The following is an 18,835-nucleotide window of genomic DNA, read 5'->3' as shown; positions in this document are numbered from 1 at the left end:
ATAGATCATTATTGGATATTGTGTTGTAACGTGGTTCAGTTCACGTGCTCGTAATTAAATCCTTTTTCATTTCAAATACGTAAATGATTGCTAAATCACTCTAACAGGGTTGCAACAAAACATCCATAATTAACACTATCATATGTCCGATCCTAACCCTTTTGCATTTGATGATGCAACATTGCGAACATTTTACCTGTTAAGATCGTTGAATCCAAGAACCGACTGGAAAACAGACACTTTGGATATAGATTCAACGGACACACAAGCTGAGAACAATCAATATAATGCGGCGCACATTCCAGATCCTTTGAACCCTCAAATATCCATGCAAAAGGCTTGCAAAGGTTTGAGTTTAAAACCTGAAGTCCAGTACAGATATTTAATTAACAGTAACAGATTCAATTCTAAGTTGTTTTTACGTGATGTTCATAAGGATGACACTTTTGAGCAACTTTCAAATGCGTTAGATATACTAGATGCGTCTTTGAAAGAACAGAGTGAGGACCTGAAAACACTAGTTCAGAAAAACTTTGTTCGATATGTCAGATGTAAATCTAATCTAGACCAAATATACGATAAGTTCGACAGAAGAATGAATGGCAATGACAACTTTTTGGATATAGACCATTTAGAGGACTCTTTAAGGGATATGGCAAGAGAAACTACAATAAAACTGAAACCTTTAATGGATCAAGCCACCAAGCTACAGGACTATAAGGCTACTATTCGTTTTGTTCAAGAGTCCAAGGAACTATTTGATTTGCCAAAAAAGCTGGTTGATGGCGTTAACAAACAAGATCATGCCAAATTAATGTTTGAATACAGGCGTGGGATGCAAATTCACTCCAAACTCAATAGAAACCCAGTTGTGACACGCGTTTGGAATGAAGTCGAAGCGGTAATAGATCAATATAGGGAAGATACCTGGGATCAGTTGGTGGCTCCTCTGGAAAACCAAACCCAAGAATACTTCCTCCCTTTGATGTCAAAACTGATGGACCTTAAGGTTGAGGACAATCCGATTACTAAGTGGATGGATACAAGGATCTCTCACTTTGATTCACAATTGACGGAGTTATCACAAACACTGATGAACAAAATATTGGCAGCAAAGAAAAACATACTGAAGAATAGTTCAGGGGACGATATTGAACTGTCGTTTTATTTAAATATGGAAACTTATTCAGAAGATGAATCCGATAAATCAAGACGGAACTACAGCTTGACAGATTCTCCAATTGTTGTTGAAATGTGGCTACTGATTCTGAAATATATTGCATCCATATCAAATCTATGCTCAAGTTTTGTTGAGTTTTGGGAACATGTCGAAAGATTTGTAAATAATACTTATCAAACAACATTATTAAATGAAAAGAGGAAAGATAATATAATCGGTCTGGGTGAGCTATCTCAAGATGAAGAAACTTTGCTTCAATTATCGGAAGAAGAAATTGCTAACAAAAGAGAAAAGGGTGAAAACTTTGTAAGGTTGGTGAACCGAGTATTATGCGACCTATTTCTAGCATCACAAGAGAGCCTGGGAAACGGTCCAGCAAAAATAAAAGAGGATGGTCTTCCTTCAAATTACGGTTTCATTCCTCCAAGGTGTAATAGTTTGAGTTGTCTTCGATACTTGCCAAAAATTGTCGACCCTATTTTCAAATTCACAACGGAACTAGCCCAACTCATGATAACCGATAAATCCATAGAAATCTTGCGACAATTAGTTGCCAGAGTATTAAATCGATGTGTTGGAGCGATTTCTTCTACGAAGTTAAGAGACATGTCAAATTCACATATTTTAGAAGATTGGGAAGTTTACACCCGGACTGCTGAAGAACAATACTGCATAACACAATATCCAGCGATTGTGCTATCTTTTAATTACTATAGTATTCGCACAGTTCGGGATATGCTATTTTCATACGAGAAACTGCCAGTTTTAAATGGTGTTTCAATAGTTTCCCATCCATCAAAACAATTCTTAATGGAGATTGAAGCACAGCAAATTGTATCGCTAGAGTCAGTACTTGAATCAATCTTGAAAAATGCCACAAAGGATAAAGATTTGCCAAGAAATTCACACACAATCCTCACCTTATCCAATCTACAACACATCAAGAAATATACATTTCCAGAAATTTTACAATATTTTGATGAAGCATTTGAATCCAATTTAAGTAACAGGAAATCAAGTATATTTGTTTTGTTGGATAAAATGGAAACTTCAATCTTTGGCAACTATATATCTGGTTTAAAAATTACCCTAAAAGAAATATTGGAAAAGAAGTTCCACGATATTAACTGGTCAAAGCACAGTTCTAATTCTTTTCGTGTTGGTGACTATATCATTGAGGCGCTTATGGTTCTCGTTACTGTCCATAGCGAATGCTTTCAACTTGGTCCGCAGTTAATAAACCAAATTTTTAAGGAAACACAAATATTTATATCGAAGTATTTGTTTGAAGCATTTAAACCATATACTGGTAATATTTCAGCTGATGGTTTGCTGCAGGTGACAGTGGACTTGCAGTTTTTTCAGAAAGTTTTGGGATCTCATCTAGAGAAGGAAACCGAAGTAGTATTGACGGCCTGCTTACAAAATTGTATGTCTAATGATCTAGTCAAAATGCAAACATGTATTACAGAGACAGAACCTATTGTTGCATCAAATTTAAGTAGAACTTCTGTACAATTTGCCTCATTCCATTAAAAGTATCCAAGTTAATATATAATATAACTGTCCTTATTTGCACTATTTTCTACAAAATGTGTATATACCAATTTCCGTTATTAAAGCACTTCCTTCAAAATATTTTGCTTATATTGTCCAATTAATCGTGAATCTATAAGACTGTAATGTAGTGAGTTTCTTAATACATACATTGCATGCATTGCATATACGAAATTAAAGGAAATCAAATTAATGTCTGGTTATACAAGTAAAATTTGAGAATAACCAGTTTTAATGACCTAATTCCTAACCAATCCTCTAGGTAATAACTCACTTACAGCCATCCTATGCTCAATAATACACGTAATATAAGGTCAACATAATTGAGATGAGTTGGTTCATATGTGACAAAATTCATCCAAGTCCATTTTTACCATGTAATTTATGTGCTTATAACGCTGAAAAAGAAGCTCTATTTCTTCTTGTAACTGCTTAATATCTGTCAATAATTCCTCCGTTGTTGGCTCTTTACTATTTAACATATCCCATTCGTCGTGATGGCTGAGGTGGGGCTTAAAAGGTAGCACCTGTGAGATAATCTGTTTTGCTGGTGACCCCGGGTGCTGAAACTCATATTTTTTGCGTATTGCATTTAAGCCTATTGGATCTAACATCCAAATACTACCTGTTCTCGTGCTCGCTATGATTTCGTCCGCTTTGGCTGCTAAGCAGTTGATGTGATTTTTAACATAATTGCGAAAAGCTGGGTGGGGTTCCCTATAATACTATCACCGGAATGTAAGTAAACAATTTACATACCGCAAATCACTAATAAGAGTCAATTTGTACGGATATTCTTATTTTACTTTACCTAATATACTTCTCTTAAGTCTATAACCTTTTCATAGCTATGAATAGTGCTCGCCACGTTTCCTTAGTTGGCCTATAGGATACAGAGGCTGTATATCTTGAAGATCAACCTGAGCAATTGCATTATCTGACAATGTATTTTGTAGAGCTTCGTCTATCGCATAAACCTTATTATTATCTTCATTAAACTTACCATCAACGTAATTATAAAATATGATGAGGTTGCCTTGTTCACCACGTCTATCCAGCGATACAGCAAGCTGGTTTGTATTAGATGCAATAGTCAGAGATACAACATTAGATGGGAGTTCGAGCGTTTTAAAGTGTGATAATTCCCTAGTGTTACTGTCAAATTTAAGTACAAAAATGGCTTTTGTTGCCTCAGCATATGTAATCAAATATGGGATGTTATCAAACGCAAGCACCTTTCCTATTGAAATCTCTCGTCTGTCAGACCCGTCCCCCACTAAAAACCTCTTTGGTGGGAAATGGAAGTCAGTAAGGTATGGGTTCATTAGGTCAGTAACTTTAAAAGCAGACAAAAGTTGACCTGTAGCCCAATTCCATGCCTTAATAACTTCATCGCCTCCTGCACTAAATAAGATCTCGGGATTCCATTTTGGAACACAAAGCGTAGAAACAAACTGTGTATGGCCAAAAAGCCATTTGTCAACAATATAACTTTGAGGATAGTGAGTTATTTTGATGTGCTCGTCTCTGTCGGCTGATAAAATATAGTGCTTTCCGTCCTTATCCTTTACCATTGCGATATCTGTAAGAATGGAAACGTGCCCTAAAATAGGTTCTGGGGAGTTTATAACTTTCTCAGAAAGTACAGGAATCGCATATACATCGCCAAATTTATCTGCAATTACAAGTGTTTCATCGTCATTTGTGAAAGCGACAGCGTTAGGACGTTTTGCAAGTGGCTGACGCTTGAGTAAACTAAGACAATTGCTCTTTTCCAACTCTATACGCAAAATAACTACCGCCTTATCAGAATTCGTGCATGCAACTAATATCGATTCATCTTGCGAAAGTGCTAAACATTTGATATATTGGTAAACCGGCGGCGCTCCCTCACCTGGCACAGGGACAGATGGTTTCTTGCAAGATTGTTCGATTGCTGAGCCATCGTTAGATTTCAGCTTCTTATCTGACTTCTTAGCTAATTGTCTTTGGTGCTCTTTTATGACTTTTTCCTTAATCAGAGTGGTTGAATCAAAATCATCCACCCATTCGCCAATAAGTTGGTAATTGTGGCCTTCTACGCTGAACTTATAAACATGAATCATATTTCTCAAAACACAAATGAGCAAAGAACCATCTTTGCTTGACAAAACAACCTGCACTGGATGAATCATCTTCGATACCCCTAGATTAACTTCTTTCTATATACAAATTAAATGTAATAACCTTTTTGATAGTAAGCCTATTGCTTCATATCGCGGGGTTGAAAAATTTTCCCGCCTACTTTAAAGATTATATAATAAGTTTCACTCAAGAAATAGACGGACACATTAATAAAAACATGAACACGGCAACTCATTATTTGCATTCTTTTATATGGCGGCTTTGTCGATTGTCTTCTTGGTATGATATTCCTCCCCTTCCAGTTACTTTATTTGGTATGTTCATAATCATCTGCACATAGCTACCGTTGTCAAATAGTATTGCTCGTTCTTGACGCTCGTTAATGTCAATTTCAAATGTTGTTAGTTACAAGCCCCTTTTGCCTTTTCCTTTGACAATGGTATCTTTCAACGACGCCTAAATCTAACGATAACAAAATAGTCGTATACCCTATATGGCAGTACCTTTGTAAGATCTTCCATTCTTTACCATGCATGATTTGCTTCCCCTCCTCTACAATTTGATATTCCCTCAAACAGACAAAAACATTATATTTAATTAGCCGAAGATATCATCTATTGCAGAACGTTTAGCCTTTTGTTTCTTCTTTTTCTTGCGAACATTCAAACTTGTAACCATTGTTCCACTTACAATAGTATCTTTAGTGGCTTCAGTGGCGTCAATACCTCTTATTCTCTCGGCATCCGCTGTTAATAGCCGGGCCTCCTTTCTATCATCTATGAGTGTCCCTATTTCTTCATCAACATTGCGTCCGACATCATGCACCTCTTCCTTTTTAGGATTTGATTTGTATGCAAATCTTTCAAATTCCACGCTATGAAGCTGCATAATCTCTTTAAAAACGGAATTTACCCTAGCTAAGACGCCTAGTAATACAACCCCAAGCGTTATGAACTGCCCCTGAGATATGAGCGTGTTGTATTCATAGTAAATTCTTTTCAGTCGGGTTTTCAAAAATCTTCGCAGGAGTGAATACAACAGAAGCAAATCCCTCCTATATTTTACTGGTTTTTGTAGGACATTGATAACTTGCGTAGTGGTACATTTCAACATGTGCAGACTTGCCCACCAATGTGAGCCCTTGTGTTGATTCTTATTTCTATGGTACAAGAGGTTTATTAGCCGCGACTCCTGTAATAGGCAACTAAGAGCAATTCCAATTTCAGACATACTGAACAGCTGTTTTGTAACTCGGCTACGCTAAAACTCTGTCATAAGAGTCACCTCTCAATTTTAGATGAGCATGGATAAGTAAACTAACGTTGCAATTGTTTTTAACAATTATTGTCCGGGTAATTTCCTTAGCAAAAACGTGAAAGGTACCTTTTGGGAACCCTTTATGCAGCATATACCACAAACCTAATAGAGGACGCATTACGGAGGATCTAACCAAAAAACACCTGCGGCTGTCGCTAATAGGTACACTAGCGTCAATGGTGGTGACGACGGAACACAAACTTACTAATTTCTAAAACTGAAAATTCATATATATAGCAAGAAGGATCATATTCATCGGGCACACGTTAAATTGTTGTAAGGCTAAGGAGCTTAAAGTTTAAATAGTTGCCAATAACTACAGTTCCCAACGAACCACTAAACAGTATGTGCCTTGATAGAAAAAAGGTTTCGGACATCGAATATATTAAACAGTCCCGGATGCCACCTCCTTTTACTGAATTTATGTCTGAAGATCGCGATGTTGAAGCTAGTGACAATGTGCCACCGCCATTGCCGCCAAGGAATTATCCTTCGATGGAAACCAACGTAGAAATTGACATTACCATGGTAGCACGGTTAAAATTGCAACCAGGTCCAAATGAATTTGATCCCAATACTAACTTCATACCTCCATGTAGTACACCTATGGCTAACATTTTTGCTTCTCCGATTTCCACTGATGCACCACTTAGCTTATTCACTAAGAAGAGCCATCCAGTGCCGTTGCCTGGTATTTTAAATAACAAAAATAAACCCGTTGAGACTAACAAGTTTTATGGGAACATGCTTGTCGATGACCAAAATACACCAGTTTGGACCCACCCATATTCTTTGTGGATTAGTAGGTCGGACGTTCTTGGTATGGCAGTCAACCATGTCAAGGAATCTCAACGGGTTTTTGACGATCGGAATACTCCTCCCAGGTACTTCTATGGTCCGGTTTATATCAGCTCTATTGTATTCGGTTGTACAGATTTCCAATCCCGCAAAGACATGAAGATTACTGTGGTTAACCCTCGACAACTATCCGTCGAGATGAGATTGGGTAGGTCAGAGGAGGAATATATCCAGTTTCCTTTGGTCCAAGGAATGGGACTCATTACTGCTGTTTACTATAATTTGATTCCCAGACTATCCTCAAGAGTTGGATTCAGATCAATCGAGGGTCAAACTTCTCCTCGCTCAGGTATTAACAAATATAAAATTGTCTTGAATAATCATGTCACCTGGACATTGTACGTTTCAAATCCATCTGGAAAATCTACACGGTTGGCACTTCAGGATGGAGACATTGTGTCTGATAAAAGTGTTTATGGTTGCGTATTTCAAGTCATTCCCGAAACCGATCCTGTAGTTGACAGCGTCGCAGGTTGCTATATCACCTCTGTTGATTTCAGTGGGTCTGTTGACGGTAACAGAGGTAATTATACTTTCAAGTATAATACTGCTGGGTCGTCCAACAGCGGAAATCCTTTGATTTACGCATTGCCTCACCAGTATCAAAATTTTACTCTGAGAACTACTGGTAAGACAAACTTAAAGCTTGAATCAGTCGTGAAAGGTATGATGCAAGGGTACATTACAAAAGTATTTGACATCAATGTAGAGGTTCATTCTGATCTTGGTTTTGACCCTTACACAACAATTCCTGGGAAAAATCCCCCACGTTATTCTAATGATGTGTTAAATGCTATTAGGAAAGCTGCTTCCTCGGAAGTTGATGACAATGTACTTCATGAAACAGATTTGGACTCAATGTATTTTGCTGGTAAGGCCCTAGCTAAATACGCTTGGATATTATATTGTTGTCAGTTCATATTGCACGATCAAAAGTTGGTATCGAATCTCATGCCCAAATTAAAGGAAGCTCTACGCAGATTCATCACCAATAAACAAAAATTGCCGCTAGTTTATGACACCACATGGGGTGGTCTTATCTCTTCCGGTAATGAACACCAGGACTTCGGAAATAGTAATTACAATGACCATCACTTTCACTACGGTTATCACGTTATTGCTTGTGCAATAGTGGCCAAAGTTGATCGTGAGGCGGGAGATGGTAAGTGGTTGGGTGAAAATAAAGCGTGGGTTGAGAACTTGATCAGGGATTATGCCAATCCAAGCACTGAAGATAAGTACTTCCCAGTATTCAGGTCTTTCGATTGGTTCAATGGTCATTCTTGGGCAAAAGGGCTATTCCATAGCAATGACGGCAAGGACCAAGAATCAAGTTCTGAAGATGTTAATGCATCCTATGCATTAAAGCTATGGGGTCTAGTTACCGGTAACAAAAACCTTGCCAAAATAGGCGATTTGATGATAGGTGTGTTGAGAACATCTTCACAGAACTATTTCTTGTACACCAGCGATAATACCACAGAACCCCACCAATTTATACCAAACAAAGTGAGTGGTATCTTGTTTGAAAACAAAATTGATCATACAACTTACTTCGGTAAGTTGCCTCAATTTGTTCATGGGATTCATCAGATCCCAATTATACCTGCTTCATCAATTGTTCGTTCACCAAAATTTGTTGCTGAAGAATGGCATGATAAAGTGGCCTCATTCATTGATAAAGTTGATGACGGTTGGAGAGGAGTCTTGATGCTAAACCTAGCATTAACCGATCCAAAGGAATCATTCAAATTCTTCAGCAGTCCAGATTTTAACAATAAATACCTTGACGACGGACAAAGTAAGACCTGGTCTTTGGCTTATTCGGGCGCATTTTCATCTTGAAATGCTATTACCATTTAAGTGAAATTACTTTTAAGCCTGCAAAATACCCATCCAATACGCTATGAAGAGAGAAACATTTCGAAAATTATATAACAAAAGCTACAAAAGTGACTGCGCAACGGAGGAAGCTTTTGTACAATATTACTAAATTCTGTATGGACCTGGCTTTCATTGGTTTCTTCCGGTTCATACTTCTTTGATCTTTTTTATATAGTTCATGTAACCTACCTAGGAGTATATAGTTTAATGTAGGTTTTTTTATTGTAGAAAATCCGGGTTACATGTAAACATTAGAGATGTATTTCTAGAAGAAGCTACAATACAATAAAGTTTACGAGCTTCTCCAAATAAAGCTTTCAAATTGTAATGCTTGTCAATATTGTCAATTAGTATGTCAGACTTGATAGTATTACAAAGGGACTGTATGTATCAGAAGAGAAATTGAGTTGCGGGTAAAGGGGGAGAGGAGGTGTTTTTTAGAAACTATCAACTAACAATGGATTGCAAAGATATAATTTCCTGTTTAAACAGCATTAGAACTGATAATGGGATAAAGTTCCTGGTGATAGATAGTTTAGTTGACGAACTGTTTAATTATCTATTTGTGGAACGAAATGAACTTTTGTCTCATGTGACTGCTGTGGATTTGATTGATTCTAGATCAAGGGTTGGGAAACCTTCGGTGGATGTTATATATATGATCAGCGCCACCAAGTTTAATATCAGCAGCATTGAAGCGGATTTCTCCACTAGTCCTACGAGGTACCGGCGGCATCATATTCGGTTTATGCCAGGGTTTACGCCTGAATTGGCCTATTATTTGAAATCGAAGCGTTACGTATCACAATATATGGCATCGCTGTCTGAAATCAAGTGTTCATTTATACCAAAAGCACATAATTTCTTTGAGACTATGGGTATAGATCAATCTACTCAAATTTTTTTCAACCCTCAGTGCAAAGATCTCATAGAGCAAGCTATACAAAAAACTGTTCAAAGTTTGTTAAATATTTGTATCGTTACGGGAGAATATCCGATTGTCAGGTATTCAGAGCCTAATCGGGATGTATTGGAGGTTTGTAGGGCTACTGTACTTGCTAAACGCCTAGCGTTTGAATTTCAAAGTGCTTTGGATGATTACGCTAGACAAAATGAGGACTTTCCCCCTTCTAATCCTAGGCCTCGTTCAGTATTGATTATCACTGACCGCTGCTTGGATTTAATGAGCCCACTGGTCCACGATTTTTCCTACCAGTGTATGGCATATGATTTGGTTAATGATCTAGATTTGCGAACTGCGGTTTACCGTTACGAAGCAGAGAATGAACGAGGTGAAATGGAGAAGAAAAGTTCAAAACTATTGGATCTGGTTGACCCTGATTGGGTTGAATTAAAGCATCAGCATATTGCAGATGCAAGTGAAGCACTCAACGAGAAAATCAATGACATGATATCCAAGAACCCACTTTTAGTTGACAGAAGCAAAGTTAAAACGACTACAGATTTATTAAGTGTCGTGGCTCATTTGAAAGACTTTGACGAAGTAAGAAGGAGAATTACCTTACATAAAAAGTTAATTGATCAGTGCTTGGAGTTGTCGAAACAACGAGGTTTGGTTGAATTATCATACATGGAGCAATCTCTTTGTGGATATGGTATTGATTTTGAGGGTAATAAGGTGAAGCAATTAGCTGAAGAATTAGTTACAATGCTCGCTGAAGATGCTCCTTCTATTACAGATAAAATACGTTATATGATAGAATATGCGATGCTTAAAGGTGGTTTAATTGAAAGTGATTTTGCTAAACTCCTCGCTTTCATTGGGATTGAAAAGGACCACGGTTATTTTCAACATTTTATGATACTCTTCAAGAATTTTCGGTACTTGGGTTTCAAGCTTGTTAAGGCTGACGTCAAAGCTGCGCCATTTGAGAAAGAGTGGATGCATGATACTGTTACCAATGACCCAAATATTTATCAAACCTCGAGATTTGTACCTGCACTCGCAAATATTTTATCGAGTACCATTACCAATCCTTTACTTGTTAGCGAGGCCTCTTTTCCTTATGTTAAAGACAAACCCATAGAGTTATTAGATCCAGAATCAGGTACTTCATTAGCTGCGTCAAGCTACACAAGCTCTCTTAGGAATCCAAGGCACAAGGCATCATGGGCTAAGACTAACAGTCAATCGAAGTTACCCAAGCAGAGGTTTTTTTACTACATAATTGGAGGCATAACAAACATCGAATTAAAAGCCGCCTATTCCCAGGCTCAATTGAAAAATAAAGATATATTCATAGGTAGTGATGCAGTATTGACCCCTCTAAAGTTTATGCAAACAGTGGAAAAGTTGTCTGAGAGCAGGGCTAGATTAAAACTTCAGTATGATGAGCCGGTCCCGAGTGCGATACCTGAAAATTTAGCTCATCAGAGGCCCCTTGTCCCGGAACAAACAGAAGAGCGGCCAAATACCCAACCAAATGTACATCGTGTAAACCCAAAGTCTACTGGTGAGGAGATGGGTCACACGTCAATTACACCGACCCAAACCGTTAGTAATGAAACTCCATTAGAACACGTAAACGAAAAGGAGAAAAGACGCCATAAGTTTAAGAAATTCTTGAGAAAATGAACATGGAAATTTAAACTGTTAATTCGTATTCGTGTATAAAAATGCTAGGTAATTATCATTACCATAATAAATAATAGCAAGATCACATATTACAGGTTATATTTTCGAGCAACTTTTCTCATTTTCTTCAATGATTTCGGTACTGGAGATTTATTCATACTAAACTGCTCTTCAATGACCTCATTTGTACCCTGCTGATCATTTGTAACATGGCGCTGGGCTTTTTTAATCTTTTTCGACGACTTCCTACCACCAGTAGACGATTCAGCTCCATCAAAGAGGTCCGTTGCCTTGACCTTCTTAATAACTTTAGTATTCTTCTCACAAGTATTATTCGTTACATGAGATAAATCGGACATATCCTTGGGGGAAGCACTGTCTGCTGTAGCTTTAGTTGAAGGAGAAACATTAGGAAATAATTTTGATCCGTTTAGTAAATGGAAATGGTATCTTTCATCAGAGTTTCTTGAATCCTCTTGGGCCTGGTAGATTTTGACAGGTAAAAAAACCGGTATCATTGCTGTTTGGTCATTATGCAAGTTGGTTGTGCTAGAGTTGGGCATTTTGGGGTGCAAGCTGGCATTCGGAGACCACATGTTACCATTGGTAGTTGAATGATCCGCTATAGATGCAAGACTGGAGTTAACAGATGGAATAGTATTGTCTGAGCTGGTAGAATCATCATTATCCCTTGAACATACGGGTAAAATATTTGAGAGCGGCAATAGAGCATTAAACATTTTAGTTGAACTCGACGCATTTTCTCCGGATGGCTGGTTCTCTGATTTGAATTTAACACTTGAAATTGAACTGGAATTGGTTCTAAACGCTTTTTCATAGTTTGATAAGGTATTATTGCTATCTTCGTTACCACTAGATCCATTTTGTTTTATGTCGGCATGTGGTTTTTTCACCTTCGCGGTTGATGACCCTACGTCCTTTGCTAGATTTACGGTCAGTAAGTTAGGCACTGAATTTAATGTTCCGGATAGGGATGGGGCTACTTTAGTTTCTGTATTGCATATGAATTCAGGAGCTTCCGGAACATTTTCATAATCCTTATTATGATCCTCCATGGTAGTCTTCTTATTTTTTCGACTCTCTCTAGTTTGTAGTTCATCATGTTTTGAAACAGGTCTTTCAGCATATTTAAGTCCCTTATCTACCTGACAGTTAAACTCTACCTGTTGAGAAGTACCTGCTTCTATCCCGTCTCCTTTATTAGAATTTGGAGATGGAGAGGTTCTATTCGAATAAAGACTATGAATTTTGCATGCAGTTCGTAACTTTCCATTGTCTAATAACATCGATTGCATAAAATCTAAACCGATATTATCGTACCTACCTTTTTTTAAGTCTCTCGTATTATTTATAAATGTCTCGCATCTCTGCCGTAACCTAATTTCAATTTGTAATCTCTTCTTTAGTGGGTCGTCGTCACTCAATGAAGCAATCACTTTCTTCCTAAAAGAGGCCAATTTGGAACACTGTTCATCGAAATCGTGATCCATAACTCCTATGCTCGTTTAATTTTCCCTTATATTCGTTGTTAATTTAATTAACTTGTTATTTCTAGCCATGGCTAATACTTTTTAATTATATTAACACCCCATTGTTTTGAATTATTGGTTATTTTTTTGCAGCGTAAGAAAGCCATCAAATTTATCATGTAATTCTAGACAGAATTAATATTTATACAAAAGTACTATGTTAAGTAGCGTATCTGTAAGGCATAGGTCCTTGGTATACCTTTATAGTCATATACTGACTCGGCCGGAATACATTCTAATGTTGTGCTAAACGGAAACGGACCGTCATCGTAAGGTACATAGAACAATGTAGCTTGATAGTTTCTCCCTAAACTTAAAGTAGCTATAATTTCGTCCCTGGAATCTGAAAATATCGTTACGTAGTGTCTTTTCAGATTCCTAGATCCAACAACCATTTCTTGTGTAGGTTTAAAGGAGGAAATTAATGATTCTGATATTCTAAACCTAACGTCAGAATCCTCTTCGCTACTATTATCATCCTCGTCCGTAATAATTAGCTGCCTACAGGATATACCAGACCACTCACATTTCGCATTGCGGGGTAGCTGAGAGACCTTAACGATTGTTAAGAGACATTCATTATCTGAGGATAGATTTAGACAGTAAGCTTGCCACGTCTTTGAAACGATCTGTGCCATATAGTCTTCTGAAATGTAACAAGTTACAAATAGTTGCAAAGGGGAGCCAATAGTTGATTTCAAAGTATGAAAATGACGCAACGATATGACAGCCTGAGAAAAGCCAATGGTTAAATTGTTCTCAGGGTCATTTCTGAGAACAGTGCACATTTTCATCGACTTAGGTATAAGTGCAATCTGGCCGCTTAAAAATGATACTCGGTTATTATCATTTTTATTCCAGGTAGCTTGAGAATAAGGACCAATGTTGCAAGGGCACCAATAGGATATACTTTGAACATGCAAGCCATCTTTACTAGCATTTAAAGCCATATCTCCATTTAAAGAGATCGATGTATCGAGGTCCAAAACTAATGATAGTTGAAATAATGTGTCTACCGGTAACAAGCGTGTAGATATGCATGCTCTGGATGGTGGCAATGGACCTAATTTATCGATACCAAAGAAATTATTATAGTATTGATTTATTTCCTCAAAATTTTCCATGTTCTGCAACAATAACGTGACCGATAGGATTTGAGACTTAAACAAGCCTTTCCTCTTTAGTAAATCATCCAAAAAATCAAAAACCTGTGCTGCTTGCTCTTGAAGAGTTCCCTTACCTTTGGGCGCTAAATTATTAATGTAAAACATTGTACCGAGAGGGTTTTCACTATAAGTAATACCTTCCGCAGTTTTAGGAATTAAGTGACATTCTTTGGTATGCACTTCATACCCCTGTTTGAGAAGATCGTAGATTTCCACCCATTCCACCTCCAACTCTGGGACTGGAAGGTCTATTATTTGTTCGTTTACAGATTCTGATAGTGAACGAGGAACGAAATTCGTAGTAATTCTTGCGCTGCAAACGCCAGTAGTTCCCTCCTGTACTTTTTTAGCATCTAAAACCTCTAACCTTCCCCTGGTAAAGAAAGGAGCGTCTAGCACCATGGTTTCAAATTCGCCGCCTTCGCCACAGATATGAACTTCGTATCTGGAATTCAAGTTCAGTAGGGTTGGAAAAACCTCAGGTAAAGACTTTAGAAGATGTGTTTCATTCAGACCTAAGGCGGCGACCTTAATCAATCTTGCATCCATTTTGGAGCTCTCAAAGTCATTCGGCTGCTTCGACATGTTGCACATTTCCTGCATTAATTGCAACTGGTCACGTTGCCAGAGGTAACTCAACACAACCAAGCCCAATCTACTACAAACATTTTCCACTCTTGTCCGTTGGTAAGATGATAAAATTGCACCAACACTGACAGCCTGCACATCACTGAGCTCCTGTTTTACACACCTTAACAATTCATAGAGATCCTCTATTTCGTCATTTTCAGTAATCGAATAGTTCAGAGCCAAATTTACTGATGAATTGCGCCTAATGGGCTGTCTAAATAATGGTAGGCCTGTACATTTACCGTAGAGAGAGACTATATCATGCCCGACCGTTTGAAACATGAAACTATCCAATTCCTGCTCATTTTCATTAACAGGATGCAAATTAGCTAGCGCAGCTAACGAGTGTCCATTTTTAATACAATGTAGGATGTTGTAGCAGGAATCCTTACCACCAGAGACTAAAGCCACAAACTTCATAGTGAATTTAACATTTAATATTGTATACTTTATTGTTATGTTTTTAGATATACGACACCTATTGCTGAAGAAAATGATCCGTCTGACGCGATTGACTTTGACAATTACTGTTTGTAAAAACAATGTCAATTTTAGATGCCAACATGAAAATTAGAGGCCAAAATACAATGCAAGGTGTGCGTTGAGAATAACTATATGCCACAACACAATGCTAAATTAGAGTTTACATACTTATAATCTTGACTTAAAGAATGATTTGGCAACAGCCTTGACCAAAGGCCAACCATTGTCAGCCCTAACGGCATCTCCATTCTCTTGTAAGCGTCTCAATAAATAATCCCTGGTTTCTGCGGGAGGACCCCAAGGAACATACTTGATAATGTTACGCGCGCCATGATTATGAACAAGGTCAAAAGTCACGTTGTCAGCCATTCCTAACAACTGTCCTAGTACCACATTAGCCTTACCGACCTCCCCCTCATGGGACAGAAGCATCATAGTGGCCAACTTCTGAGATTCGTAATTATGTGATGCAATTACCAAATGCCCGTAGCTGGAATCTTGGCCCTTAGCCAACAGATCACGAATGACCTCTACAGCTACTTCGTTATAGTTCTTGTCTGTATCCTCTTTCGTGGGGAAAATCACACTACGGTCGGGTTCGGAGTGTAGGTATGCACCCCTTACTAGCTTTACACCCAAACGATAACCACCCCTCTGAGCACGGATATACTCACTGGCAAGATCTGATGCGGCATCACATAGATACATCTGCCATGTACCTATACATGAAACCATATGCGAGGAGGCTGGATTAAAACGGGAAAACAAAATGCGCTGTAGATCATAAACACCCGCCTTTTGTAAATCATACTTTTCGGCGTCTATTGTGACAACAAAGAAAGGTGCCTTACGTCCCGGATATTTTTTTGAGAAGGACTGGTTGAGATCATAAACAGCTTGTGTGATGGCAGTGCAATTTTCTACAAGCTGCTCCCTCTCTTTGCGCCAATTTGGATCATTAAAGTGACGTAAAACTTCAACCGGGTTTGCGACCAAAGCAGATGGCTTCAAAGCAAGGTAGCCAGGTGGAATGCTATCCACATGAACTCCGGAATCCAACTGTTCTACCATATTAGGAACAAGAACTTCATTTAGGGAAGCAATTGTCTGCCTTACAATGTCACCGATATTAATATTCTTAGTTCCCTCTGTATCTTCAATAGTCAATGATAACATCATGTTGCGAATTCCACGTTCCCTTAAATGACGCCCAGTCTGCCGTACAGCAGCCATATTATCACCCCCGCAATATAGCGATGAGACCAGGCATGTGACAACGAAATCTGGGACATAAGGGAATAACTTAATCGCGGTATTTAGGGATCCTTTTGTCATTGTAGTCAGACCAATCATTCCTAACGAAAAAAGTTCTTTCCTAGAAAGCGTTCTTAAATGTGAATCCTGAGAAGGGGCCGCCTCCACCCCAGATGTCAGCTTACCTGGTGTGACAGCAGTTATTGTTGATTGCGTAGATTGTGTTTGAGAGACATAGCATCTGTTCATAGTAAACCAAACTGATCTCCTCAAATAACCTGTGGTAGACTTATTGATGACAATACTCCGAAACATAAAAATTTTTGGCGGTACTATATGTTATTTTTAGTGGAATACCGAGTTCAGCGTATTAACTGTGTCAAAACATCAACATTAAACATAAAAAGATAACATGGTGACATTAACGACGGAACTTATAACTTTACAGTAGCCTTAAATATTTTTGTGACAGAATATCCATCATCGGAACACGACTTCCTTTCGATGTATGTTATCAGTTTGTAATCAAAGCCAGCTAATCTTTTTTGAACCTTTAATCCCAAAAACATATTTCGGGAGCCTTACACGACAACCGGGGGAGAGGAGGAGGGGGGACGGCATTCCACTGCCGAAGAAAAAGGAAGCCATGAAAAATCACGGGAAATTCATGTAAAAATATTCACGTGATTCATGCCAAGTATAAAAACATGTCAAGCACATGACTTGGAACTTCCGGAAGGCCGGGTACCTCTTCAGGCTCGGCGGTAATCACGTTCACAGTAGACGTTTCGGAATCATCTGGAAGAGACATATGCATAAGTAGGGCATGCTGGTAGTGAAAAGAAGCCCTTAAATCTAGGGAGTCCGTAACTGCATCATCCCAGAGCACTAGTTGTTCATAAACTGGATTATCTAGTGCGGAGTAAGGGTCGTCAGAAATAAATGTATCTGTGGATAGAAACCCCCCAGCGGACTTTTGTTGAGTTTTCACTAAACCGTGTAGGCGGCTTTCGAGAACCAAAGAATTCTTATTGGTTGGAGTAGAAATCCCTACAGGTGCATGGTATGGAGTTGTCTTATGCTGTAATAGGGGCACAATCAATGCATTTGGAATATTTTTGTTCTTGAATAGTTTGCCTTCTTCATGGTTAACCTGGAACTTCGCTAATGAGTGTACAACAGTTTCCGGAAGGGTAGGAGCTGGGTGACCTGCTTTCCGTAGCACAATCATCCCGCGCCAGATATCTGTAGTGGTAACAAGATGAGGAAATTCAAGATTGCCAGTGCGGACCTCGATTTCTCCTGTGTCACTGTGAATGTAAGATTCTACAAGTGGAGTTCGAGTACGTTCTGCATGTGTACGGTGCGCAACTTCTTCCCGAAAGTCTTGCGGTATCCTTAAGGATTCCTTAGGTACATGTTTCCTGTCTAGCACCGGCAAGATAGCTGCACATAGGAGCTTTTTCACGTAGCGGCGGACAATCTCCTCTGCGTAGCACTCACTCGATCGAGAGAAAAGAGACGGTTCTCGAGATGCAGGCTGATATTCTGGGATTTGGTGACGCGCATAAAACAAATCCCATCTCTTATACCAATTGTCCCAGTTAACGACGCCCTCCTCCATCGACTTTAACTCATGTTCTGTCTCAAACTTGACAACATCCTCAGTCTCGGAACGAATCAATTCGCTATAGCACTCTTCAAGTTCTATGAATGATGGCTGCATCTCATATGCGATAGGTAGGTCACGTTTTGTTAATATTCCTCCCCGTTTCTTGGTTTTCATATGTTTAAGGTTATCCAGATTAGCTTTTAAAACACGATAGTATACGGTAATTTCATACTTGCTCTTTCTAGGCAGCTGGGAATGCCATTGGTCGAGATTGTGGATACTATTTCGTGCCAAAAAGTGAAAGAATACTGTTTTCTCACGAGCTGTCCATAGCGTTCCGAGATCGAGATTCTCTATACCATTGTCCCACTCCTGTTCATCATCAGTATCACTACCAATAGATTCTCCTTCGCTGACTATAGATTGTTGGGAGTCTTCCTCTAGGTACTTCACTTTGCTATCAACATGGATATAGGAATCTTGAAGATCTTGGGAGTCACAGAGTGGATCAAAGAAACGAGCTGTTTCCCGATTAAACAACTCACAATACCTCTCAAGTGCAATACAGTTTCGCCTCTTCACAGAAGTCAGTCTTTCCTGAGCTGCAGGTCTTTTTGGCATAGG

At 38.6% G+C, this 18,835-nt stretch overlaps 10 protein-coding genes across 10 annotated transcripts; 3 read left to right on the top strand and 7 right to left on the bottom strand.

Moving 5' to 3' along the window:
* Window positions 1–142: 142 nt before the first annotated feature.
* SEC5 (exocyst subunit SEC5) lies at window positions 143–2,716 on the top strand (the record flags this gene model as incomplete). The annotated part of the gene is made up of 1 exon (XM_018130511.1): window positions 143–2,716. One exon carries the CDS (start codon window positions 143–145, stop codon window positions 2,714–2,716), a length of 2,574 nt encoding a protein of 857 aa, XP_017986000.1.
* Window positions 2,717–3,075: 359 nt separating this feature from the next.
* On the bottom strand, window positions 3,076–3,351 carry AW171_hschr2534 (HBR102Wp; the record flags this gene model as incomplete). Its single annotated transcript, XM_018130510.1, has 1 exon — window positions 3,076–3,351. One exon carries the CDS (start codon window positions 3,349–3,351, stop codon window positions 3,076–3,078), a length of 276 nt encoding a protein of 91 aa, XP_017985999.1.
* A 234-nt stretch (window positions 3,352–3,585) lies between these two features.
* TRM82 (Trm82p) lies at window positions 3,586–4,911 on the bottom strand (the record flags this gene model as incomplete). The annotated part of the gene is made up of 1 exon (XM_018130509.1): window positions 3,586–4,911. One exon carries the CDS (start codon window positions 4,909–4,911, stop codon window positions 3,586–3,588), a length of 1,326 nt encoding a protein of 441 aa, XP_017985998.1.
* A 547-nt stretch (window positions 4,912–5,458) lies between these two features.
* RMP1 (Rmp1p) lies at window positions 5,459–6,091 on the bottom strand (the record flags this gene model as incomplete). Its single annotated transcript, XM_018130508.1, has 1 exon — window positions 5,459–6,091. The coding sequence occupies one exon, from the start codon at window positions 6,089–6,091 to the stop codon at window positions 5,459–5,461; it is 633 nt and encodes a 210-aa protein (XP_017985997.1).
* A 432-nt stretch (window positions 6,092–6,523) lies between these two features.
* ACF2 (endo-1,3(4)-beta-glucanase) lies at window positions 6,524–8,881 on the top strand (the record flags this gene model as incomplete). The annotated part of the gene is made up of 1 exon (XM_018130507.1): window positions 6,524–8,881. The coding sequence occupies one exon, from the start codon at window positions 6,524–6,526 to the stop codon at window positions 8,879–8,881; it is 2,358 nt and encodes a 785-aa protein (XP_017985996.1).
* Window positions 8,882–9,272: 391 nt separating this feature from the next.
* SEC1 (Sec1p) lies at window positions 9,273–11,516 on the top strand (the record flags this gene model as incomplete). Its single annotated transcript, XM_018130506.1, has 2 exons — window positions 9,273–9,303; window positions 9,391–11,516. The coding sequence occupies 2 exons, from the start codon at window positions 9,273–9,275 to the stop codon at window positions 11,514–11,516; spliced, it is 2,157 nt and encodes a 718-aa protein (XP_017985995.1).
* Window positions 11,517–11,605: 89 nt separating this feature from the next.
* Window positions 11,606–13,027, bottom strand: AW171_hschr2529 (HBR097Wp; the record flags this gene model as incomplete). The annotated part of the gene is made up of 1 exon (XM_018130505.1): window positions 11,606–13,027. The coding sequence occupies one exon, from the start codon at window positions 13,025–13,027 to the stop codon at window positions 11,606–11,608; it is 1,422 nt and encodes a 473-aa protein (XP_017985994.1).
* Window positions 13,028–13,221: 194 nt separating this feature from the next.
* DPH6 (diphthine--ammonia ligase) lies at window positions 13,222–15,282 on the bottom strand (the record flags this gene model as incomplete). Its single annotated transcript, XM_018130504.1, has 1 exon — window positions 13,222–15,282. The coding sequence occupies one exon, from the start codon at window positions 15,280–15,282 to the stop codon at window positions 13,222–13,224; it is 2,061 nt and encodes a 686-aa protein (XP_017985993.1).
* A 231-nt stretch (window positions 15,283–15,513) lies between these two features.
* On the bottom strand, window positions 15,514–16,914 carry PUT1 (proline dehydrogenase; the record flags this gene model as incomplete). Its single annotated transcript, XM_018130503.1, has 1 exon — window positions 15,514–16,914. The coding sequence occupies one exon, from the start codon at window positions 16,912–16,914 to the stop codon at window positions 15,514–15,516; it is 1,401 nt and encodes a 466-aa protein (XP_017985992.1).
* A 373-nt stretch (window positions 16,915–17,287) lies between these two features.
* On the bottom strand, window positions 17,288–18,832 carry RRN5 (Rrn5p; the record flags this gene model as incomplete). Its single annotated transcript, XM_018130502.1, has 1 exon — window positions 17,288–18,832. The coding sequence occupies one exon, from the start codon at window positions 18,830–18,832 to the stop codon at window positions 17,288–17,290; it is 1,545 nt and encodes a 514-aa protein (XP_017985991.1).
* Between the last annotated feature and the right edge of the window lie 3 nt (window positions 18,833–18,835).

This window comes from Eremothecium sinecaudum, chromosome II (genome assembly GCF_001548555.1).
Source record: "Eremothecium sinecaudum strain ATCC 58844 chromosome II, complete sequence".
NCBI classification, from domain to species: domain Eukaryota; kingdom Fungi; phylum Ascomycota; class Saccharomycetes; order Saccharomycetales; family Saccharomycetaceae; genus Eremothecium; species Eremothecium sinecaudum.
Note: the sequence above shows the minus strand (reverse complement) of the source record. Positions and strands in the feature narration are given on the sequence as shown.